The sequence below is a fragment of the Falco naumanni genome, chromosome 7 (genome assembly GCF_017639655.2).
Source record: "Falco naumanni isolate bFalNau1 chromosome 7, bFalNau1.pat, whole genome shotgun sequence".
Taxonomy (NCBI): Eukaryota; Metazoa; Chordata; class Aves; order Falconiformes; family Falconidae; genus Falco; species Falco naumanni.
This window is the reverse complement of record NC_054060.1, coordinates 34,163,630-34,189,346: the sequence shown is the minus strand read 5'-3', so window position 1 is coordinate 34,189,346 and position 25,717 is coordinate 34,163,630. Positions and strand designations below refer to the sequence as shown.

General features: G+C 40.9%; 2 protein-coding genes across 5 annotated transcripts in view; one reads left to right on the top strand and one right to left on the bottom strand.

Annotated features, from left to right (window-relative positions):
* WDHD1 (WD repeat and HMG-box DNA binding protein 1) overlaps positions 1–15,696 on the bottom strand; it is a 29,937-nt gene extending 14,241 nt beyond the window's left edge. Inside the window, exons 1-13 of the mRNA XM_040601675.1 lie at positions 15,654–15,696; positions 15,096–15,184; positions 13,482–13,593; positions 10,563–10,714; positions 8,288–8,399; positions 7,698–7,748; positions 5,907–6,002; positions 4,230–4,322; positions 3,272–3,378; positions 1,725–1,860; positions 1,385–1,568; positions 1,019–1,203; positions 249–433 (exon numbers count right to left, since the gene is read on the bottom strand). Coding sequence (XP_040457609.1) covers positions 249–433; positions 1,019–1,203; positions 1,385–1,568; positions 1,725–1,860; positions 3,272–3,378; positions 4,230–4,322; positions 5,907–6,002; positions 7,698–7,748; positions 8,288–8,399; positions 10,563–10,714; positions 13,482–13,593; positions 15,096–15,172 — 1,490 coding nt within the window. The 5' untranslated portion in view covers positions 15,173–15,184; positions 15,654–15,696. The remainder of the gene's footprint in view (positions 1–248; positions 434–1,018; positions 1,204–1,384; positions 1,569–1,724; positions 1,861–3,271; positions 3,379–4,229; positions 4,323–5,906; positions 6,003–7,697; positions 7,749–8,287; positions 8,400–10,562; positions 10,715–13,481; positions 13,594–15,095; positions 15,185–15,653) is intronic.
* Positions 15,697–15,760: 64 nt separating this feature from the next.
* Positions 15,761–24,089, top strand: SOCS4 (suppressor of cytokine signaling 4). Of its 4 annotated transcripts, none has more exons than XM_040602127.1 (2): positions 15,761–16,064; positions 22,235–24,089. In XM_040602127.1, the coding sequence occupies exon 2, from the start codon at positions 22,324–22,326 to the stop codon at positions 23,632–23,634; it is 1,311 nt and encodes a 436-aa protein (XP_040458061.1). In that variant the 5' UTR covers positions 15,761–16,064; positions 22,235–22,323; the 3' UTR covers positions 23,635–24,089. The 4 variants fall into 4 exon arrangements, with proteins under 4 accessions (XP_040458061.1, XP_040458060.1, XP_040458062.1 ...); XM_040602126.1 differs by having other exon boundaries at positions 22,225–24,089; XM_040602128.1 differs by lacking the exon at positions 15,761–16,064 and adding an exon at positions 16,115–16,401 and having other exon boundaries at positions 22,225–24,089.
* Positions 24,090–25,717: the final 1,628 nt, after the last annotated feature.

Here is a 25,717-nt window from a genome sequence, read left to right as displayed (position 1 = left end):
TATGTTTGAAAAAGGGATTAAAAAAAATCCTCAGTAACCATAATACATCTTCCAATACTCTTCAAGTCTTCAAGTGGGTGGATGTGAAAATCCTCCTTGAAAGTGATCTGATCCCATAAATAAAAAGCATGATCAAAAGCCAAAAACCTCAAAGAAGTGACAGAAGCTGAAATTAAAAGCTGAAATATTTGAAACAAGTTAAGTCTAATTGCATACTACGGGCTTTGCAGAGCAAGGACATGACTCACCTTGCAAGCTCCTCTGTACTCTCACAAGCTAGTAAAATAGCTTCAGTAGAGAGGTCAGCCATCGTGTGATTCAGAGAGTTTGGCAGGTGTGTCGCATGGTGTATGGAGGTATCATGAAATTCTACATCTATAGCGTTGTCTTGCTCATCATTGTAACAGCGAATGATACCAACAGAATTCCACACCTATTAAAACCAAACACACACAGACCCCCCAAATCAATCACACTGAGCTAAAACAGCCAGCTATAACATTGCCATCTGAAACAACAGTAGGTGGGAGGTTGAAGGAAGACTGAAGATGGGTGTAGCCAGGACTTACAGTTTCTGAAACAGCTGAATTTGGGCAGAAACTAGTTTCATTCTCATTGCTTAGCCACCTTTCTTCTTACAAAATTAAGTGTGAATAACTTGCAGTTGGAAAGAAATAGTGGATGATTAACATACAAGTCTTTAACAGTAGTAAAACATCCACCAGTTCTGGCTAAAAAAGATTTGCTAGAATTCAATACCACAGGTATAAACCACATAGCTTGCTTCTGTCTTAAAGCCAAGTATTTCTTTCTACATCAAAAGCAAACTGAAATGTAAACCATAATATTTTGCAGTCTTTGTATTAACACAAAGCTACTTTCCAGTATTTAGCTTCACACTGTGAAGTATTAAAAAAAAATCTTGGAATAGATTAGATTGAGACACAGCAAGAACTGGACAATATTCAAAATTAACTAAGCAACTAGATCTGCATAACCACACAGCAGCGAGACTTACCATGAAACGATGCGTGAGATGTGCAGGAGTGGAGCCAGACTGGAACGGCTTTTGCTTGGGGGTTGGCATTGGCCCATCATAGAAAGGCTGTTGTGTAGATGATGGTAAAGCTGAAAAGCCACCAGCCTGATCATCATCATCTTCCTTTTCAAGAAGACTGGAATTAGCTTTTATCATCCCAATGTCTAGGAGTTTAAAAAAAAATATATGTATCTCACACACATTATTATGACAGAATATAGATACAAATTTTAACAGTCAAGACCTCTCTGGAAAAATAAGGCAGAACATATCTGAGTAGAGGATGCTAAGAGATCGTCCCAATAACAACACTAAAGAGTTCTGGAAAATTCATTCATTCTGTACCTAGTGAGTTATCATCATCAGTTATTGCCCGTCTCAGAAGGCCTAAAGTTGGCATAAGGTCATCATTATCTTCATTAGCTCCAGCCTTTGGGGAAGACCGGGGTTCAATCATATCTCCATTTGAACAGTTGTCGTCTTCTCCATCAAAAAGATCATTGTAGTCCTTTGTCATTGCACCAGCAACCTAAAATCAGATTAAGAAACATCATAGAACTTCTTTTGGACATAGAATTCAAAAAATGAATTAACACACAAGAGGGAACTTTCAACACACACACACGCGTGAATATTCAGTGTTATTTGGTAACCGACAATTTAAGAAATAATTGGTACTGGTCACCTTGTCATTTGGTTTCTTTCCATCACCGATATTTTCCAACAACCCCAGACTTCCTTCAGTATCTGCATAAGCAATTTGCTTGTGTTTGGGGTGCCACGCTAACCCACAAATTGTGTAATTTTTCTCATGTTGCATCCTGAAAAGAATATTTTTAAAAAATGCATTTTCAGTAAGCTTCTCAGTGCAGAAACCTCCCCAAGAATTATTGTAAAAAGTGGTAATACATGTAACTTTTGTATGGAGAAAATAATTTAAGCTTTAAGCATATGATTTTGTTTGATTTTTAAAACAACAGCTTCCCGATACATGTAGAAAAGACAAAGTAATTCCCCAGTAGTCATCCATTCCAGAACCATCCAGTTATAAAAACAATATTCAGTTGTTTCTCCGGTACCAAACTGATGAGTTAATCCTCTATCTTTTCCACCCTTTATTCTCACAAAAAATCCTCCCATTAATTATTTACGGAATCTGACTTCAATTCTTAACAGAGGCGTTACAGTAACAATCATGTTTCTTACCCAAAATATTCAGACAGATTAATCATTCCTTCTCTTCTTCTCTACCTCACTTAATCATACTTTACTTTTTTTTTCCTTTGTGAAAGAGAGATGCTTTAACTACCCAAAATAAAGTACAATTTGTCAGTTAGTCTGGTTTTGCCTACAGGTGAGGATGGCTAACTAATGTCTCTGCATTTCCCTCTTGCTCTAGAAAATACATCTTACTGCCAACGATCTTGGTTAGGGATGTGAGAAAAGTTTGTTTCCATCAAAACTATCCTTTAATCAATTATTAGATTAAAAAGTAATAAAATACATTTGCACACAGAAAGCTATAGACTATGGAATTTGAACAAGTTCCACATTCATGTCCTCTCCCTATTCTATTTCTGAGAATGTAATGTTTCCAGACTGTTCTAGCTACGCAGAAAGGAAGATAGTGTATCAGATAGTGAATCAGAACATATTTCTATGCATACTGGATATGGTGGGGGAAGGCAAAACAATGCCACATTTCTACCTACCCCCAAGAGTTACACTTGTGTAGAAACTGCTTCCCTGTAGAACACTGAAATGATATGGCAGCCCTTGAATTCCCTTCAGCATGTGAACTGCAGTACTAGTTCCACACTTCACTTGGGCTGCACAAGAGAAAAGCCCTCTGCTTGCTTCCTCTGCTCAAACCTAGACTGAGCGGTGGCCCTGCCTCCCAGCATCACCCAGATCCACCACAGTCCTTCTGACCCATGTGCTTCGGCTCCCTCTCTGTGGGCATACTCCCAACCCCACCACCAGCTGGGAGACCATCTATGAAGCCAGGTAAACCATACTCTTCAACCTGAGACTTCACATGCAGTCTTCCAGGGTGCCTTTTGTCAGCAAAACGTTAGCAGAAAATTCACAGATTTGCCCTGTAAATCTCATTAAAGTTTTTCAAAAGGCAGCGTTCTGCATTTGCAAAAATAACTTTTACAGAAAAGATTTAAAAAATCCTATTTCAGGAAAAAACATGTACTTGGGGATTTACGGAACAACACTGAATACCTCTCTATGCACTCCTGGGTTTCCACATTCCACACCAGTATGTTCCCATCCACACTTGCAGCTGCCAGATACTGCCCACAAGGAGACCAGGCCACAACATTCAAGGACTTGGGGGGGGGGGGCAAAAAAAGGAAAACATTACCACCAACGCACACACAGCATTCATATTGTGGAGCTTAAAACAGATATTCTGGAATAAAAAAAAGTAATAATAATGATCTTTAACAAATCATATCTAGCCCCCCGTACTACAGCTAGCTTTAGGTAATTCTCTGCAAGAACCACTCTTTAAAGAGAGCGCACTTTTTGAGAAAATCCATGTTCTGTCATTAAACACTGCCATGAGGTTGAATAAAACCTTATTCTAGACACGCAGACAGTAGCATAGGGTATTTTACAAACTCAACAGTAAAATAGCTTTATTTTGAACTTAATACATTTCCATAAATTAAAATCCAAGACTGCGTTCTGTATCTTAACACCACTAGGAAAGTGGTCCTCTCTAACCCAAAGGTTGCTGAGTATATAATGAGGTCAAAGTAAAGAAGATGGCACAGTTAGGGCTACTAAGTAGCTAAATTTCAGTTTAATAAAATAGAGAGTGAACAAAACCTATATATTTAAAGCAATTTGTGAAAACAGATGTTCCTCAGCTGCAGTTAGTGACTCACCAGTAGACCCTAAAGATCTAGTGGGTTACTATAAATGAAAGAGGGGAACCAGAGCCACATAAAGATGTTTGACACTCATCTAGTATCTCTTGCCTTGTTTTCCAACATGAAGTAGCAGGATCAGAAATGAAATAGAAAATTCGAGCAATCGTTGACCAAGCTGTGGGGGGGCACAGCTGTAGTGGTAGGGAGGAGTATACTGTCCAGAAGATAACTTCTGACAGAGTAATGTTTAAACTAACATATAATTATAGAAGATTTAGCAAGCACCTGGCTAATATAACTACCTGTGTGATGGATTTATGTGATAGATCGAGTTGACTATCCCAGGTTCCTCTTCTGTATAGTTTAACAACTTTATCGACAGGAATTGCCAGCAACTGTTTAAAGGAAACAAGAATGAGACAATTTAGAACAAGTTACCTTTCAAACAGAACAAATAGTACAGCTCCTTCACTCAGAAGCATTACAGTTGTGACTGCCTCAGCATTTTAATGGTTCTCTAGCATCCTAGCAATGCCAATTGAGAAAGTAAAGAAAGCTGAAGTAACTCGAATTACAAGGTACATTAATGCTTTCCACATGCAACATAGCAGAGCATGCCTGTTTTTATTTTAATCTTCATTTCTTTCTGGCAGAAACCCGAAGATAACGACAGCTGCACTATAAGGTTAGAAGTTCTTATTTATGGAACAGCTAACACACATATAAAAATAGTTAATGCTCTGAGCGCAAGGCTTACATTCTCCTTTTCCCTTCATCTCCAAACCTCTTACGATCAGGACACAGCTTCTCAATCAATCTAATTTGAATACCTGATTCCTGAAATAGCTCATTTCACCTTTCACAAAACCACATAATTATTACTGCCTGTTTATATTTTAGGATTTGGATTTCTTCTAAAGACTTAAGGAACAATTTGCTTTGTAAGAGAAGCAAAACAACTACTTAAATTTCAAACAGGGGCGTGTGTGTAAAGAATAAGGCTAAAAATTTAAAGTATTTGATTTTATGCAGTATGGATATTGAAACAATTTGTACTGCAGGCGACATTCCCTTTTCCACAGAAACGTTATATATGTTATCATAGTGGCCAGGTATTTTGAAGGGTGGACACAGGAAGACAGACACAAAGGCCAAGTCTGGGAAACAAGATTATTCAGGTACGAACTGTGAAAAACACTGGAAAATACTCTTTAGAACCTGATACTGGAATGTCAATAAAGGATTAATAGGTTCTGCCACGTTATTATCACAGGCAAGAACAGAAGCCATAAAAAATGGCCAATATTCACTCAATTCCCTGTCATTTACTTCAAGTATAGCAGGACATGCCTCATGTCATATAGGTTTGTATTTATCTGCTCCTTCTTCCTCTCCCCTTCGCATCATCAGATGCTGCAGAGGTGTTCTAGGTTACACGCTAGAGACATCTATACAGCTATACTAACTCCCCAACCCATTTTGGTTAGTGATTCACACACAGTACTATTGTAGCAGTACATGCACACTAGACTTTAGTATGTGTCACCACCACCTTGAGTTGCAACAACCAGCTTTGCTCTTCAGGTGAAGAAAGAAGGGAAAAACTTCCTAAGGAAATATTTACAGAGCAAGATCACTAATAGGGCAAAGTTTACTTAAATTGGAAAAGGACTGAACTCCTTTGACGCTCTGTTGTGAGCAATTTTATTATCTCCCTCATGTACAATGTTCCTTCCTATTCAGCAAAACATGACTGTTTAATGTTGGTTTGGGCTGACAGCTGAACTACTGCCAAACAGAGTCTGGAGCGTAAACAAGTAACCATTTCCAGGTTTTTATTGGTCCTAAAAACAAACTTCACCCCAAATATTTTCTTTAGTGCCAGGAGCTGCAATTTGGGCTTGCCCAGATCGAATTCTACTGCTGGACTCCTAAAGAGAAAAGAAGGATTAAGATGTGGCTAAAATAATGTCACTTACCTTCCCACTGCCAGGTTGCCAGCCAAGCCTGCATATTGATTTAGCACTTATCACATCATTACATTTCTGCAGCAGTGGCCAGCTTGTCGTGCATGTCTAAAAGCAAAATATCAAAAAAATGAGTTTTCTAGCTCTGTGAAAATCTACTGTACAGTACAAATTCTTAAAGGAAAGTGTGGAAAAAAAACTACAAAGGCTAAAAGATACACCATTTTTGGAACTGCAATAATCTCTTTCATCCAAATACAACACTGCCTTAAAAAACAAACTGAAAATACCTTGCCAACATAAAACTGAATCTATTTTAATGACAATACAACTACTTCTAACAGAAATAAGATCACAGAACTGATCTGTTTTTAATCAAGTACAGAACAAATGAGCTCTCATGTTTTTTGGTTAGAGAGAAATCTGGCCAAAATATATCTGACAAACCCAGATCAACTACAGCAAGGTGACACACATTAGCCTGAATCTCCCCACAGCAGTATAAAGAATGAAAGGATATATTCTCAAATTACATCACAGGTACACATATCATACTGCCACCACCTTGGGACACTGTTAATGTAATTTCCCCAAAAGGCACTGACTGTCAATCTGGAACACCAGATTTCACATTAGAAGCATGTTTTTAAAAAAAAGTAGCAATCCACAAGCGCAGGGATACATTTTCAACTATACTTACAAGAATAATTCCACATGGATTCTTAATCCAGTCAATGGCATTTAGCAAAAATAATCCCACATACACATGCAGAATTGCCTTACTAAAGCCTTCACCTGAAACCCTTTTCAAGTTCCTTAAGAGTTCCAAAGCGGAGACTAAATCTGATCCTCTCACTAAACCTGATTTCATAAAGGCCATGAACTATTTCAGCCAAATATTGCCAAGATGAGCCTTAAGACTGCATTTCTAACAAATTACATTCTTCAAACTGTGATTTACGTGGTCCTCCTGAGAAATTGTTTGTTTGTTGCGTCACAAAAAAGAGGAATAGCAAGCCCTTTGTCAATAGCTTGAAATCCATTCAAATCTAAAAGTCTGAAATACAATGAGCTGAACCTCAACTTCTTCAAGAACTAAGTACTTATGCCATAAATAGACAGCAGGAGACACAGAAGCAACATTGTGTCCAAAGTCCCCTATCAAAGCAAAACGTTATCACTGGGCATCATTCTCAGGGATCCTGGAGCATGAAATACTATCTCTTCCTCATCTCAGGTCAATGTAATTGTGTTCCTAACAAGACTAACCACCCAGATCTCTTACAAAAGAAAATACTGCGTAGTACCTCAGAGTGTTATTCCACCTTCACCACTCAACAAATAATTTTCAGGATTGTGGATTATTCCGCAGGAAGATCAGTAAAAACAAATAAAACCAAAATGCACCTAGATAGTTGCTTAACAGAATAAAAATCCTTCCTTAACCCTGAAAGCAGTGAGCTGAAATTGTGAAATAAGGAATCTGATGTCATTTGCTATCTTTACACAGAAATGTTGTTTCTGAATGGGCTGAGGACAAAATACACAATGTTGGCCAGCGAAGAAAGATGAACAGAAGAAATCAGGGATTGCACAGAACATAGCTACCCAGGCAACATTACATAATCACGCTTTGGAATTTCTCCCAGAAGTAGATAAAAGTATTCTGCAAAGGGTAGTTAGATTTCTTCCCCAAAAAGAAAACCCTGTTCCAGCAGGGTTATTTCAGTCCAGCTCTTCTTGCTGTGTGTGAAATCCTGGATTTCTTATAAAACACTTAACTTAGAAAGGCAGGCCTTTTACCTGATCTGCGATCTTCCATACTCTGACAGAACCATCACAGCTCGCTGATGCCTATGTAAGAGATTTTTGTAAACAAGTCAGTAATTAAAGACAGAGAAATTAATGCTACAAAATTTAAAAAATCCCAATAACAATGCTAGACACATATAACTAATTTTAAAAACAAAGCCTCCCTTGTATAAACCATTTTAAACTATAAACTTAATAACACTGTCATTTTGATAACCTTACTTGACTCCAAGCTACTGTAACTACAAATGCTCATACTTCAACTGAGCTGCTTATTTGCAAAAGAGGCTCAAAATTAATATTTTAGTAAGCCATTTTTACACCTCTAAAATCAGATCAGTATTAGATTCCAGAAGAACGTAGACAGTAATTGAGTACTAAAGTGAAGACTGTGTTCTCCTGGGTGGCAGCAAGTTGTGACACACTCCATCATCAGCAAGATCAGCTGAAACAAAGTAGACCCATGTGCCCAGTCACTAAGGTTTTTTGTTGGTTTTTTTTCTTGTAAAAAGTATGTATTCATTTTCTTCCCCAGGAAAAAGGAGATTCAAAGCAGAAAGTAATTGAGAAAGTGTTTTTACCAGATAAACATCCCTGGGGTCAAAAGACAGGCTTAAAACGGGAGCATCGTGTCCTCGGAAAGTTTTCTGCTTGCTGCTATCGGTCACCTCCACAACTTTGACCATAAAATCACTGCAGATCACAATGGCACAGACACAAAAGTATTCACATTGCTATTAATTAACAATGACAAACTATGTGTTTATGGCAATAAAAATTGGGCACTATCTTTGCAGAAGTTTGGCTCTCAACACTATATGATCTAAGGGAAAATGAGCGTCTTGAGGCCTACTACAACAGGAGCAAGACCACACTATTTTTTTTATCAGGACATAATTTTTGTTCATGTCAAAGTTCATAAAACATGGCTGCTCTTTGGAGATTATATTACGCACACATAGACCATATACCTGTTTAATATAGTATTCTATATGACGTAATGAAAACCTCTGCTTAGATACCAGAGAGCTGACTTAAGAACTATCTGTTGAATGGGACCGATATTCATTACTATAATTATATGGTCTTGTGGTTTAAAAAAAGATAGAGCAAGTAGTTTATCTTGTGATATTTTTAACAGGATTTTTAAGACCATTTAGTGTATCAGATACATTAACAGATTTCTTACAACTTTATTCCCTCCTCCAAAATTACAGACATTACTGCAGTTTAACTCAAAATATCAATGCTAAACTTCTAAGCCAAACAGCTCCCCAGACAATCTTTCACTACCACTCCCTCCCATATTTCATTGCAAGTCCCTCAGAGAGAAATTTAATTTTAGGACCTAATTCTGTAGGGTTAACCATTACTTTAACTGGTCAGAAACACAGCCTCAGTTTTGTCATCTAATGCTAACCCAACAGTCATAAAAGGCAGTCTATATTGTGAGACGACTACAATTACGTTAGGACTCTTAAACAATGCAATACAACTTTAAAGAAAAAAGAAACCAGGTGATATGGTCTTTTTTGCTTATTTAAGAAGCCACACAACTATTTTTCAAATAGTTGATGTGAACTTTGGCAGCCAGTTGAATTGTTAAGCTCTCATATAAAACTGAAGTTTACAGACTTCATGCAAAAAATGGATAGACCTGAGACAACTGAAAGCAATTCTTTTTAGCTGCATTCCTTCGTATCATGGCTGCCACTTTCTCCTCCAATGTTACAGAAGACCTCATCGAGGGGTGGCTTCACAGCCTTCTGAGCCCTTTTTTCTAATAGGACAGCCCTGGCCAGGCTGTAGAAGTACTGGGTTTTTGTAAAAGTTTTAGAAACAGTAAAGTTTGCTGTCTGCTTAATCTCTCCAATCAAAGTCAGATCCCGGGGCAGAGCTGTTCTCTCAGAAACAAGTCCTGGCAAAGGGCCCAAACTCATGATTCCTGTCAGATTTAGAGATTACAGTGGTTACTGCCCCAGCTTCCAGCCTCCCAGTTTTGGTGTGGCTGGTATGTCTGCTCCACAGCTGCCAGAGTTCACAGTCCAGCATTTTCATCCATCCATAAACTTTCTAGTTCAATCCACACTTAGAGTCAGGAACCAGATGCAATGCTCTGCCATCTCTACTGTGGAGGACAAATTCCAGTAGAGGCAAGCACACAGCCCAAGTTAGCTACAGCTGCCCCAAGAGTTCACCAAATCCAGTCAAGAATCACCTAAGCCTTAAAAACCCCCGAGATTAAAAAAATATTGCCCGCTTGCTCTTTTGCCATCTTTGTTAAAGGGCTAGCACATATTATGTAAAAACAAACATGCTGCCCTAAGAAAGTAACTAAAATACGCATTTAATTTCCCTCAGGCGAGTCTTGCAACTGTCATCTGTTATCATTTGGCAGAACGGTGATGATACTTGTGCCAGAGAATGAGTCAAAGCTCACACATATTAGAACCCATCTAACTTTTGCATGTGTATATACTCTGCAGCACCATGATCCTGAACAGTCAGAACGTTATCTTTAGCACACAGTAACAAAATCCTTGATGCAATGAGATCCATATGGGTGAACACTTACATTTATGCATTACAGGACTAAAAGCTGAAAAGATTCACGGCTCCTAAAGAAATGGAATTATTTCACAACACCTGATTTCCATTTAAAATTATTTGGTGGATCAAACATCTCTCAGAGCATTGTTTCCTAAAGTCCTTTTCATTGCTTTCTTCCCCTCCACCCCAGAAGGCATTCTGCAATACTTGAAAACCCTCAGAGGTATGTGGATTAATGACCCCATTGGTAAAAGTCAGCATGATTTTGAACAGCAGCAATGGTTTCCCTTGTCACGCACAGATTACCTGGATCCAGCAGCAATTTTGGTACCATCACTATTAAAGATGACGTGGTTTGCGTTCATGGTGAAACGAGTAAGGATACCATCTGGAGCTCCTTCAGGAAATGTGTGTATCTGAACAGTATTGTTCGATACTGCTGTGATCAGTCTTCCATTCTAAAAACAAAATCCATCATAAAATTTGTTAGTTTTAACACATTTATGCCCATGGAGCCAAAAAAATTGCTCTAATGTTACAAATATTTGGGCAGATTAACTTTAGCAGCTCCAAAGGAGGTCTGACAGCCAGAGTAGTAGGGGAAATGCTCTTTAACTTTTATTTCTTCCTCCAAAATACAGACAAGCACAGCGACTTTAAAACTTTATCACTTTAACCAAATTATTAAAAACTAGAAAAATTGTGCTCTTACTTGCAATCTTGCAGAAACACACTGCTAGATTTAATACAACTCCAGTTGCTTCAGCAGATTTAAAACTCATTATGCTAACTCTATGGCAATTTACTGCATCAAGACGTTCCCTATTTGTATCTTTCCTAAAATAATGAATGCTCTAAGTCACTAACAAATTTCAAAGAGAACTGTCTGATCTTCTTCTGGTGGATAAAAAAATTCACTCCTCTTACATAGGCAAGAAAGCTCTTGCAACAGAAAGACTCTTGCATCCTATTTCGATTAATACGCTGCGGTATCAGGAGAGGGCACCCTTGGACTGATCTCAGTTAAATGCCACCAGGGAGAAGTTCATGAACTATAGCTTAGTTCTTTTCAGAAAACAGAAGGCAGATGTCTACTAAAATTGAATCCAGATTAAAAGAAGTGTAAATAAATATCCCATACTTGGAAAAGTAATATCACTTCAAGTGGCAATACTATTCCTCAGTTGTATGTAGCAATAAGTTTTTTAAATATATTTTAAAATATGCCTTTTTTCCTTGAGAGTTTTACTGTTTGGGTTGCAGGGTATGCAGGTGTTGCTTTTTAAGTTGCCTAAAGTTACAGTAAAAATCCTGAAGATAAACAAAGCAGCAGCTAGCTAAATAACCTAACTGAATAAAAGGTGAGATTTATTACCTAGATTACACTGACATTTCAGATCAGTTTCTCATGAGTTTTCAGTAAAGAAGAATAATTTTTGAAATAAGATTTCCTGAAGTCTCACGCAGTGTTCTTAATCTCACTGTTTAAAAAAAAAAAAAAAAAAAAAAAATCTCTCAAACCTAAAAGCACTTTACAATCAACTTAAGAGCACAGGATTTTTCCTACTGGTGTCAAAAACTAAAACGAGGATTTCCCTTGTCTATTCATTAATAGTTTTAGCAATTTCTGGCTCTGCCACTGATTTGCTAAGAGAACTCATTCAAGTCACCTTGCTTGGTTTGTGAAAGGATAAGTAATACAATGAAAATCAACAGCAGAATACCCTAAGAATCAATGATGAAAATAGATCATACAGGTATTGAGGAACAGATATATGAAGTATATTAAGAGGAATATAAGAAAGAGGTTTCACTTAAGGCAGCAGTCCTGAATAAGGCTTCAAATTATTATTATTTTTAAAATCCAATACATGTATGTTAATTCTCATTTATTTCCTCTCCCATACTGCTCTCCAAAATCACAAGTAGTTGAAAAACAGTTTTAAAATGTTCCTTTATCACTGCAAAGTTAACTACTTCTGAAGAACTGATGTAGACTTCTGGAATTCTTTTTTTCTACAATTACCACAAAGACAACATTTTAAACCGTCTATTACTAATGTAAGATAACAATAATGGTACATAAAGGAAATACTGTGAGAATCCTCAAGCTAAATGCATGAACATGCACAGTAAAAAAAAATTATTTTCTGTTATACAAATTCATATAGGTAACTTATCTGCCCTGTTATTACAAATAATGACTTCTGCAAGATATAGTAAAAGGAACTGCTCGAGCATGAAAACAAACAGAGCAGGTTCTGCTTCAAACACCAGTCGGTCGGACTACAAAACTGCCTCTAATCAGCATTCTCACAAACTCTTACAACTTATGTAAGCAAGAATCCTGTTCTCTTCTGACTTTTAGGACAGTGAGTCAGCTGCATCTTTGGGCTAAATGACGACTCTGAGAGCAAAATATCGATCAACTATGAAAACGTATTACCAAAGCATCACCAGACACAGACTTTGTGAGAGCAATTTTTGATTAACATAGATTAGGATTTTCTTAAAACAGGCACACATAAAACAGCCTCATGGCTCTTTTTCCTAATTCTTGATGATCATCACATCTTACTCTTGGAAACATTCTGCAACTCACATTGTGAGAAAACACTGAAAGCCTAAAAAGTTCACTGTATAATTAGCTTAATCTGCTGGATTTGTTCCTCAGAAAGGAGATCAAAGTCAGAAATGAGTATAACTGAATTTGAAGGAAGTGGAGGAATATTACAGAAGCATAGTGCAAGGATTAATTCCCCTACAATCCTGTACGGGATAAAATGAATTGTGAGAAGTATTCTTGATTTATATAAAATATTTAATTTAGTTATAATATTAAAAAATCTGTAGACACTTTTAATCATTTAAATTTCCATGTATTTCAGAAAATTATGTTTTCAATACTACTTCAACGTTTTCACTTAGACACAAAGGTAGAATACGTTCATATGCTCAAATTTAAATACCTGCTGTTCATTAAACAGCATTCAATTTACTCTTTCCATACATTAATCTGAAGACAAATATCGAGATATTCCACATACAGACTGAAGTGCGCTACATACAGTATTATTCTTGCCTTTTTCTGCATATTATCCCACTATATGTTTAACATTACCCACATAAGCAGCATTCCTAAGCTTGAAAATCCAGCATCTGTACAGTCACGTTGTATCACCACCAGCACGACACAACTTTGAGGAGTTCTGTTAATGACAATACCTTTAGAGCGCATGAATAGGCCTTTTCTCCCACAGTAATGGACTTTGGATCGTCATCATCCAGGTTTTCCCAAATCCTAACATCTCCATCGCTGCCACAAGTTACAATGCAGCTGTAGAAAAACAGGATTTGTTAGCATTCAGGAATGGAAATGACAGGCACTGTGCCTTTCCATCCCAAAACAAACATGTTACTCAAGTGTTAAGTGTTGGGTTTTTTTTTTAAATTGAAACACAGTACATGCTATGCAATGCAGCAAATAAACATACCTGATGTAGGTAAGTAACCTACAAAACATGGGGAAAAAAAGTAATGTCTGGTAGAGTAACACAGTACCTTGAGTCTCTGATAAGTACCCAGGCCTGGCACTCATCTGAACTGACCCTTAGATATTACCGGCCAATCCATTTGATCCAGGACCTACAGCGAATTTTTCAAACGACTTAATCGGCACCAATTTCTCTAAGAACTGGGCATTTAATTGCTTCTTAAGACTTTGAAAACTTACCTTCCAGCTGATTACAAGGTTGAGGGCAAAACTAAGAGCGTTAATACATACTTGACTGAAGTTTAAAAGGCTTAACATGTAGGACTGGGCACACAGAACCCTTAAAAACAGTTAATATGGAATTCAAGTTTGCTGGAGTTAACGTTCACAATTTTAATGCAATAAACAATAACTTGAAGTCACAGAAGTTTAATTAATGACATCATCAAGCCTTGTATTTCTTTTTCCAAAGTTCTTTGCAGACCCAAAAAATTCTAATTATACAACAAAATGTTACCAAGCCAGCGGTGAAGCTGTGATGTTGCTGCTCTTGGTTCTATAAGGCCTGTACTCTGACAGCAACACAACATTGTGTTGTTATTGACTGTACTGATGCTGGAGAGTCCAGCGGTAGTGGACCAATGATACTTGGCAGAGGTGTCTGCATCCTTTTTCAAACATTTACATTGTAACAGTAAACAAGGCTTTTTGTGGTTTCGAGGGCTTGTTATTAGACTAACTCTTAGAAAGTAGTCTTTGTACCAAGGCTAACGAACTAAAGAAAGGAATAGGAGAAGACAGACTTAAACCATACTCAATATGTTGAGCTCATTTTGAGAGGCTTGTTTTCTGGTTTATCAATGAAAAGGTAACAGCAAATATGTAGTTTATATTTAAACATTGAAGTGCAAGAATAAGAAGAAAATATAACAAGCCAAATACTGGATTTCTTCAACTATATTTTTAATTTCGTAGTGTGTATGTTAACATATGTGCTCCCACACTGACTACACCGATTACTGCTAGATTATACGAAGTCACTCTTATAAAAAGTGCACATGAATTTTTTATATATACACATACATACTATATATATATATATGCACTTATATGTATATATGCTTATGTTTAAGTTACATATCAATCACTCCAAAAACATGTCATACAGCCAGTTTTCAACACAGGCAAAACCCAGCGGATCTCCCAGACCAAGCTAGCCCATGAATCCACCCCAGTACCTCCTGCCGCAGTGGCTGGTACGGAAAGTCCCGGGAAAGCAAGAGACGGGAACACCATCGCCCCACCAGGCTGGGCCTTACCCTGGTCCCCAGGAATGAGGCACTTACCTCCCAGTGTCATCGAAGCAGACGTCCGTGTGGCCCTCGGTGTGGCCATACCGCATAGGCTTTTGTGTGGACGGCATCTTCGCTTTCACCTGTTTATGGTGGACAAGAGAGGAGAAATAAGAGAAGCTTCGGAAAGAGCCTCAGAGGCAGGGCGAGGTCAGAGCTGCTGGGACCCTCACCCCCCCACTCGCTGGCTGGGCTGGGCACACGGGGCTCAGCCACTGGCCTCCCCTGGCTCGGCCTAAGCGGATTATAGCCGGGCCGGGGCTGGACACAGAGCCGGCACCTCCTCACGTCGGAGGGGCTGCCCGTGGAAGCGAACCGCGGAAGCAAAAGGGGGGAAACTGGGGGTTAGCGGGGAGGTGGGGGTCTGTCCCTCAGGCAGGCAGGCCGAGCCGAGCCAGGCCGAGCCGAGCAAGGCCAGGCACACGGCGCAGCGCAGGCCCCTGCCGGGCCCTGGAAGGGACCCCCCTCCCCGTCAGAGGCCGCGGCCCCCCTGCTGCCCGCCGGGGCCAGGCCAGGGCGGGCCGGGGCCGCGCCGACTTCCCGCCCGCTCACCGCGCCGCTCCCGCCGCCTGCTTCGAGCCTTCCCGCGCCCGGCCCCGGCGCCCAGCCCGCCCCCAGGGCCGGGCCTGCCCCGTCAGAGCCCGGGGCGGGGCTGCGCGCAGGCGGGGCTGGGGCCGGCCCCGGCCGGCCGGCAGAGCGAGGATGGCGGCGGCAGGGGCGGCCGGGGCCGCCTCGCAGCCGTTGCGCTCCGGCGGGTGAGGGGAGCCGGGGCTGCCGCCGCCTCACCCCGGCTGCCGCCTCCGGGAGCCCGCGCACCGGTGGCCGCGGAGGTGCCGGCGACCTTCCTCCTCCTCCCGCCGTCACCCCCGCGCCTCGTCTGCCGCGGGTCAGGCCGCCCTGCCCGGCTGAGGGAGCGGCTTCCCCGGGGAGGGCAGCGCCGCCGGCCGCTCCCTCCGGACGATAGTAAGTTGGGGTCGGGAGGAGCCGGGCCGGCGGGCGGCGGCTGAGGCGGTGCCAGGCGGGGTCTGCGCCCCTGCCCGGGGGCGGGCTGGGTCCCCCTGCCCCGCCGCTTCAGTGGAAACCTACGCGTGGGTGCGCGCCCGCTGTGTGTCTGACCTCGCGTATAGCGTGCCTATACGTGCACCCTATATACCTGCGCGTGCCTGTTCGATGGCAGTCCCTCGGGAGGCAGAGGAACGGCGAGGGAAGCCCCCGCGGGGGGCAGTGCCCTTCGGCCCCCGCTATGGCACGGTGCTGCCCGGCGCCGGCTGCGGGGCCCGGCCCCTTGGAGATCGTTCTGGTAATTACGGAATTATTCGGTAATTACAGCCAGCCTGATGCGTGTGCTAGATAGAGTTGACAGCGGTTGTTAGTCAGGCAGGTAGCAACGGCGCTGCAAAAATCATTAAGCTTTCGTGTGCTGAAAAATAGGAAGAAAGCACCGTGGTTTGTTTTTTGAAGGACAAAAAATGTTAGAGCTCGACGTACCTGAAATAAGGAGGAAAAAAAAAAAAACCAAACCAAAAAACCAAACCCTATTTATCTGTTTTGCCTTTATGCAGCTTTAATGATCTGGCCCAGTTTATTCCTGCTTCTAAGAAAAATTGCTTCCAGGCAAAACGCTTTTATGTTTGGTTTTGCTCTGCAGCAGCGATCGGTGGCTGGGGTGAGCAGAGCGATGTATTTATATGGGGAATGTGGTGGGATTCTCTTAACAGTCACATTGTTGGTACTTTCATGAATGAGTAAGTGACAGGATTACAAAGCAGTACACTTCTTTAAAAAAAAATAAATAAAAGCCCAGATTTCATTATTAAACCTCCTGGAAGCTGTGTGGAGACATGTTTTCCATGGGTGTATCCTGACATATTTCAGTAAATCGTGATTTCTGGTGAGGATAACGTGTTCTAGCAAAATGGTTCGAGCTGAACCGCTTATCAGCTGAGTGGGAAGACCAAGCTATTCTTACTGCAGCCTTGTTGCAAGCTGCTGCCTGGGATGGAGACAAATGCATGTCAACTGTATTTATTTTTCTTTATTATTTTAATTTGCAGAAACTGTCATACAAACTGCACCTAAAAATTTTTGACAATATAAAAGCTGTTTTAAGTTCAGTTCCACATAACAGTTACATTCATTGCCTGGGGGTGCTGCCTGCTGGGATGATTCTTTGAACAGCATGGGAAAACTGGGGGGAGGTTTTTCGGGGAGTGGGGGGAATCCCATGGTCACTTGGCCAAGGGACTGCAGGCCCTGTGGCTTTGTCGTGTCCAAAGTGGCACGGCGTCAAATGCAGTTATTGTGTCAATCCGATCGGGAACTCAACCTGCTGCTGACTCGATTAATAGGTGTAAGCGGCTGCGAGTGGAGCGGAAGGGCGGGAGCCAGGAATCACGCTGCTCTCCTGTCCGTTTCAGGGTGGAGCACGAAGTGTTGGTCATGGACCATAACGCTTTTACTGATCTAGTCCTTGAGAGGCTGCTGCAGGCTGCCAAGCACTGCGTGTTGTCTCTCCTTCAGCACAGGAGCAGAGTTCCGTTAAAGTGGTAGGCACTAGCAGCCCTCACCTTTGGCACCTGCTTGCAGATCACTTCCACGTCCGGGCTGTGAGTAAAATAGCTCCAGTGTTGGGGTTCTGTGGGCATGGCTGCATGCCCCCTTCCTCCTACGCTTCTGAGGGTATACAGACCCGGGCTGAATCAAGGATATTTCCAAGGAAGAGATATTGTAGGTTGCCATTGGTACCTTTAGATGGTCACTTCCTTTTGTGTCTATGTGATTATTGCTTTAATTTGCTGGAAATGTCTCTGGAGTCAAGCTTAGGTATTTTTGGACGGTATCATAAATCAAAATAACTATAGTCAAAACTGAAGAAAAATAATTTAGGATGGAGGAATTGAGACTTAATGTTATCCTTAATAGGTTGGGCTTTTTTCCAAAATAAGTCAGTAACAGCTCAACTTCAGTGGAAGGTCAAGTTTTAAAATGCGGTCTTGTGGCCAAAATCTAATTGGGTGAAATTAATGAAAACAGCATGTGACTGGTGAGATTTTATTTTAAATAACTTCTATGTAAGTTGAAAGAAAAAAGGACTCCAGTTTGTTGTGGCTTGCTCTTTTCTGTTAAGATTTTATCAGCTCTAGAAGAATACCAATTTCAATAACAATTCTAAAATTGATTTATTGTTCTTTGTGCGAGTCTCCTTTTCTTGTTTAATTGGAGGCATAATACAGCGATGTCTTGGCTTTTGTGTACTTGGACAGAAAACTTCCAAAGTACTTCCTCGTGCAGTGTGGGAGCACCAGAGAGGTGGTAGGACCTCCGTCCTCGGAGATTTTCAGGACGTGACCAGAGCATGCTGTGGCTCCCCTGAGCCCACACTGGCAGCAGTCCTGCTCCAGGCAGGAAGGAGGGCTGGAGACCCCCCACCATCTGCTTCTTCATTATACTAAAAGGGAAGCAGCTTGACCAAGAGGACTTGGAGGTACTGGGCTAGGGGCAAGGATCCAGCAGCTTAGGACCTAAACATCTAGTTTAAGCAATTCAGCATTTATTGAATAAATTAAAAAGGTCTGTCCAGTTACGTGTTTGATTCTGTTGAAGTTAGAGAGTATTTGCTGCTGATTTAATTAGGCATATGGTGAGGCTGTAACTGTCTTATCACAGTTGTTGGTTGCAGCCCACCTCTGGCTAGGAGGTAATACTGTTATTGTCTCCAAATAGCTACTAGGGATCGCTTTTCTTTTGGGCTTGAAGTCTTAGTGTTGAGGCATCAGTGCCTGAAAGAAAAAGCATCTTGTGCAGCCGTCTGCACCCCCCCTCTGAGAGACAGGCCTCTGAAGGAAGGAGCTGTGCACTTAACAAAAACAACAACAAAAACCACCTAGCTCTCTGCTTGTCCTCAGGGACTGTAAGCTGTGACAGTGTTGGATAACCTTGAACTACAAGCTGGATCCCATGGCCTGAAGTGAACCCTGCTTATCCCTGCACGATGTTTTATCTTTTTGCTTAGGGGGAAGAGTTTCAAGCGTAAGGGTTTTGTCAAATCTGCCTGCTTCTGAGATGCTTAAGGTATCCCCGTGTAGAAGGCGGCTTTTGTAAGCAGGAGGCTAATTACATCTACCAAAAGGACCTCAGAACTGATGTGTGTAAGCTGCACCATGCTGGATTCCTCCATTTAACCTTGCCCTGTAGGGAAAAGTACACTCTGTCATCCCTGTCTTTTATCCTTGCCCTGCTCTCCTGCTCTTTCAGTTGTGCTTCAGCCATTAATGGATGTGCAGTACACAGCGTTTCCCTTGGACATTTGCAGTGAAAGGAAGAGCTGGTTTATGGTTTAGGATAGCCTTAAGTGGTAATACAGCACTGAATGCTTTGCTGCCCTTTATGCCTTTTTCTTTCCAACACCTAAATTATTTTTGGTCCCCATTTTATTGATGGGGCTGTGAATCACAGACTCGGAAGGATATGAAGGCATGACCCCTTACTGTAATGGCAAGCAGTGGATTTGAGCACCTACATACGCTGCGGCTGATGCGTGTTTCAGAAGGCAGCTTGCCCGTGAGCACGCGGATGTTTGTAACACATTTGGAAACCGAGATTTTGTCTTCTGAGTCACAAGCTGACCACTGAATCATCCTTTGCTCTTCATTCACAAGGTCAAGTTCAAACCTGGCTTTAGTAGGATGACATCCCTTTTTCTGCATTTATTCCATGCTTTTTTCACAGGTCTAGTGTTATGTCGGATTAGCAATTACTGCTCTGACGTGGCAGACTTGGCGCCTCGGTTCCAGCAGCCTTCAGACCCCAGGGAAACGGCTCTCTGTGTTGCTGGCTAATGGTGCATGTCTTACAGTATCACGTGCTGTTTCTCTAGTTTAAGTTTCAGGGTTCAGGTACCACTAATGATTCACAATAGAAGAAAGGCACAAAGTAGAAGGTGGCTTTACAGTTAACACAACAACAACCCAGAAATTACATAAAAGGTTAAACATATTTCAGTTGCAAGGCTGAAGTTAGGAGATAACAGGTCTTTTCAGCACTTTTGGTATTGTTTGTTTTGCAGTTTTTAATTAAAAGCCCATATTCTGCATATTCTTATTCATTATATGTGCTGGATGTGCAGAATAAGATAATTGAAGGTTTCAAAAGCAATTACAAACTGTCATATCCTAATTTTTAAGTACTTGACTTGGCAGCCTCAATGATATTTCTCTGTCCAATTAAAAATCCCATATAGAGAGAGTTAATGTATTTTACCACAGGGTAAATCTAGAATAACTTTTTGTCTTCAGATTATCACCAGCGTAAATGAGACTGCTTTTTCCCCACTTTTTTAATTGTGGAGAAAATTCAGTGCTCCAGTTGTTTCTGGCTGAAGATGAAAAATATCGATGTTACAAAAGCAATCAATGAATCTTGGTCTAAATAAAGGTGTATTGGGTCTCCTATACAAATGTTGCCTTTCTCCTATCTGCATTGCATCCTGCAATGTTTTCACTGAAAAGTGGTTTGCAACATACTGAGAGAAGAAAAGGCAATTTTTATTTTAATCTTTGATATGTAATTGCTGGAATATAGACCCTGTTCTGTGATTCCACTTGGTACCGGTGAGGTACTCTTCATCTAGATTGCTCTAATGCCAATTTTTTTCCAACATATTTGCAATATTTAACCTATTTTACCCTCATTCTGCATTTCTGCATCTTCCTTCTTTCCCTCCCTTGTCTTTTCCCCCACAGCTCTCAGGTTTGTAGGTTGTAATAAGGGCTACAATGTCAAAAATTCCTGGGTGAAAGTTACATCTGGGATGCATTTGGCCCACAGATTGCACATAAGCCTTTTGGCACGGCAGTTTTATTCTTTTATTGAAAGCAGAGGCTAGAACTCGGCCTGCGCAGCCCCGGGGGACCACAGAGAGGTTGTGTCATGATGGCTAATCCTGATGAGGAGAATGGATTGAATGGAAAAAGGAAGTGGATGCCCTTTTCTTTTCCTGCTTAGTATTTACCATGTCAATTAGGATTTTTTTCAAAAAAAACCACCACAACAAAAAAACCACAGCCAAAAAAACCCACTGAAACAGAGGAGCTGTACTTCCTTTTGGTGTAAAAGCATCATGGTACATGATGGGAAATATTTCTACATTCTGCCATGCCTCAGGAGAACATAGCATACATAACATATTGCTATCTATGTACCTTGAAAAAATTCTGCTCTGCTTTCAACTGAGTAATCAAAAGAGGATTTTTTTTCCTTTTTCAAAGCGTAACATTCAAAAGGAAACTTCTTATCTATTTGAGAATTCAGTACGCTTTTGGAAACAAAAGAGAATGAAATCAGCAACCGTAGGTCTCAGAGCAACACTGATTTTAATAATGTAAACTTTCTTCTCTAATGAGTAATAAGCAGTTCCATCTTTCACGGCCTTTTAAAATTGCTTTTAGTAAGGGACTGGATTGTTTTAATCCTTTTCAGTATGTAAAGCCCCAGATATTTCAATCCCTTAGGGGCTCAGTATTTTCTAGCTCCATTTGAAAAGGCAGAGGAAAACAGCTTTCAGAAATTGCTGGAATCTGTGACTGATATAATATAATTATATTTTTTTTTATCCAGAAAGTGACCCAAAAGTGTCAGTTAAGAAAAAGATCTCTGGCATCCCACCCTGTGGATTAGTAGCAAACAGGCATATCATCTAGGTACAGTAGCTCTTTGTACTCTGACCTACTTGTTTCTGTTCTGGCTTGTTCCTTCTTGAAAGGTTATTTGGAAGAGATGCGGAATGTGCTCAATAAACAGCTAAAGCAGTATCACCTGCCCCATGAAGGGCTGCCCTTTAAAATGGACCCTAGTACCATAGGACTGCCAACACCTAAAACTCTGCTCTGCTATATGTGATCAGAATGGATACTCTAAAAATATGTAAGATGGTTTATTCTGGAGGATGCTTTTCCAGGGGAGGGTTGAGAGACCCTTGTCCAGGATCAGACTGGTATCTATGGGGTGTATTAGTGAATTCAGCTTGATCATATTATTTTTCAATTGTTGCTGTTGTCCTATATACACCTGCATTGGTCTTGTGTTGTGTGCAACTGTTAACTTAGCTGTGTTTTTTTTTTCTTAGATATTTCCAGAAAGTGCCTTGAGGAAGCTCCCATATGTAGAAAAACCCTACAAGAAACACAGTGTGCTTTCTGGCAACTTGTGAAGTAAAGCTGTCAAAATGGCAGAAAATAAGGACAGTAATATTAAAAACGCAGATGTGAGACCCAAAAGCAGCCGGAGCAGAAGTGCAGACAGAAAGGATGGTTATGTCTGGAGTGGAAAGAAGCTTTCCTGGTCAAAAAAGAGTGAGCATTGTTCTGATGCTGAAACAGCAAGTGCTGCAGGAAGATCAGGGACTAATTTAAGGAGCCAAGAGAGGAAGTATAGCTGCTCGTCTATTGAACTGGATCTAGACCATTCGTGCGGTCACAGGTTTTTAGGCCGGTCTCTCAAACAGAAGCTGCAAGATGCTGTGGGTCAGTGCTTTCCCATAAAGAACTGTAGCAGTCGGCACACCTCAGGACTGCCATCAAAAAGAAAAATTCATATCAGTGAGTTAATGCTAGATAAGTGTCCTTTCCCTCCACGCTCGGACCTAGCTTTTCGGTGGCACTTGATCAAAAGACACACAGCCCCTGTAAGTCCAAAAGCAGAGGACTGGATTATTGCTGATTTATCTCAGCATGAGGAAAGGGAGGATCAACTGCGAGACGATGGGATTGCCAACGGAGGAGCGGACTCTCCCTCCCAGTCCTGCGACTTTACTGACAGCGGTTCCTCTAGGGGTGATTCAAGGTCTGAGTCGGTTACAGGTAAGGTGGTAAGGGGCAGTAAAGATGAGAGCGATATGGACTCCGATGACGAAGTTATAACACTGTGCACAAGTTCTAGAAAAAGAAACAAGCCCAAATGGGAAACAGATGATGAGCTTCTACGGATGGAAACGCCTCCAAAATACCATACGCAGATTGATTATGTCCACTGCCTAGTCCCAGACCTCCTCCAGATCAATAACAATCCCTGCTACTGGGGAGTCATGGATAAATATGCAGCTGAGGCGCTGCTAGAAGGAAAGCCAGAGGGAACATTTTTGTTACGAGATTCTGCCCAAGAAGACTATTTGTTTTCTGTGAGCTTCAGGCGCTACAGTCGTTCCCTCCATGCGCGGATAGAGCAGTGGAATCACAACTTCAGCTTTGATGCCCATGATCCTTGTGTCTTCCATTCTCCTGACATCACAGGACTCCTAGAGCACTACAAAGATCCAAGTTCCTGTATGTTCTTTGAACCACTTTTATCCACTCCACTAAACCGGACTTTTCCTTTTTCTCTTCAGCATATATGTAGAACGGTTATTTGCAACTGTACAACTTACGATGGTATTGATGCGCTTCCCATTCCTCCATCGGTGAAGCTGTACCTGAAGGAATATCATTATAAGTCAAAAGTTAGAGTACTCAGGATTGATGTACCAGAGCAGCAAAACTAGAAAATATTTTTATGAAAGAATGAAATTGTCTCTAAACAGACAGATAGTATGTTCAGTCTTTCTTCCTCCTAGGTTGTTTTTTTTTTAATAGCAATTTGATTTTCTTTTCTTTTTCTGCAGATTATTTACCACCCAAACTAGCCTCTGTCTTAAGGCTTTTTTATCCAAATGTACTTTGAGTCTTCCCACCTCTCTTTTTTTTAGAAATTATATTCATTGTGGGCTTTTGGTACTGTTCCCAGACTAGAGTTTTACAGAATTTCAGGTAGGCTTTCTGGTATTTCTATAGATGGATAGTCTTTAGATCTAAAAATCCTAAAAATCAGTTTTGAACTTGATCTGTCTTTTCTATATTGTAATTTACATATGTTGCTGACATGTTTGAAATAATGCACTGTTAACTAAAGATTGACTTGTCTGTATTTTCTGCATTTCTTTTAAAATGAGTGCTCTAGCCTCTGTGTGTGCGTATGTCCGTCCATATCTAATACAGTAAATTCATCAGTCTATTTGTAACATTACTATTCCTAGCAAAATGAAGTTTGAAAGAGGATATGATCTTTCTATAAATATATCAGGGGACTAAACACCAGGGAGAGGAAAAACAATTCAAGTTAAGGACAACACTCAGTACAGGAACAAACATGTACAAACTGGTCATGAAAAGATTTTGGTTGGAAGAGAGGAAGGCTCATCATCATCAGAGCAGCAGGCTTCTGGAGCAGCTTTTCATTTTGTGTCTTAGCAGTAAAAAGCAAACTAGTCATAAACTGGGATTTGATCCGTGCTTGGAAAGGAGAATGATATAGATACTTATGGTAGATGGGGCTTGGACTTGGTAACTCTGTGTTACTATTTCATTATATGAAATACTCTGTTTTCACTCTAGGACCTGCTGCTTCTTAAATGATACAGCATGGGGTGGAAGGGTGAGAAGGAAAATACTTCCCTAAAAATCTGCGTATTAAACTATCTGGTCTTGCATGGTTGATCCTGAGGTGATGATTAATAACTTTCCTACGTTGTTAGTGGGAGGGTTGTTTTTTTAATAACTATAGTTAAAAAAAAAAAAGTGTGCAGATTTTTCTTACAACGTGAAGCATTTGGTCGAATGGCCTCCTGCCAAATTCCATGTACGGGAAACCCATGCATGGATAATGCTTCTAAAAGCATTACTTACATTACACGGATAGGCAGATCTGCTGCTGAATTATTGGTGAAATCCCCACGAGACTCAGTGGATCTGGGTTCAGGCAAGAAACTCCATTGCTTTCCATGCCGGCTTCAGGGTGCAGCTCTGGGAGGTGCAGGAGAGACCTACGGCTCTGTGGTCTTCATTTGTATGTGCTTTATCTCCTTTCACAAAACTGGGGCCATAACAACTCTGCCAAAAGTAGGTGAGATGATGGAACTACAACCACTGCACTGCTTCCTCTCCTTTGATCACAGGGAGCGTTTGTCTCCTCTTGAAATTCTTTTGAAACTGAGACCCCAAGCCTGCAGAATTAAAAATCAGTTTAATCTCATGCATGCAAAAGATCTTATAAAAAAATCGGTAGTTACCCGTGTGCGTGAGGTCATGTTTGTGTGCAGGCTAGGAGCAGCAGAGCGCAGTGCTGTAGAGTCTCACTCTGAGACTGTAGACTCAGATTAAGCAGTTTTTCTATTTGAATCTTTTAATTTCATCTTGTACAGAATCCTATGGATTTGTGGACATCAAATCCGTCCTGCAAGCTGGGTACTCGGGAGTTACCAAGGAGGCTTTGCCATGCAACTCCACAGGGGACCTGCTACCCTGCCCTTGCCCAGCCCTCGAGCAGAGAAAACCCTTTCCACTGAACTGCTGTCACTATGATGATGTAAACAGATTTCCAGGGACATCTGCTTAGAGACCAGCCCATTTGTTTTCACTGTGTTTTAAATAGGTTTTGAACCAAAGTCTCCAGGGAGAAAATGCTAACACATCAATCTATCGCATTGCACACGGATGAATATGCTACAGGACAAACTCTCAGCTGCTATAAATCAGCGTGGCTTTATTGATACGCTTATAACAGCTTATACCAGCTGAGATTCTCCCTCC

Coding starts and splice junctions, on each gene's coding strand:
- SOCS4 (XM_040602127.1), top strand. CDS start 22,324: ATGGCAGAAAATAAGGACAGTAATATTAAAAACGCAGATGTGAGACCC.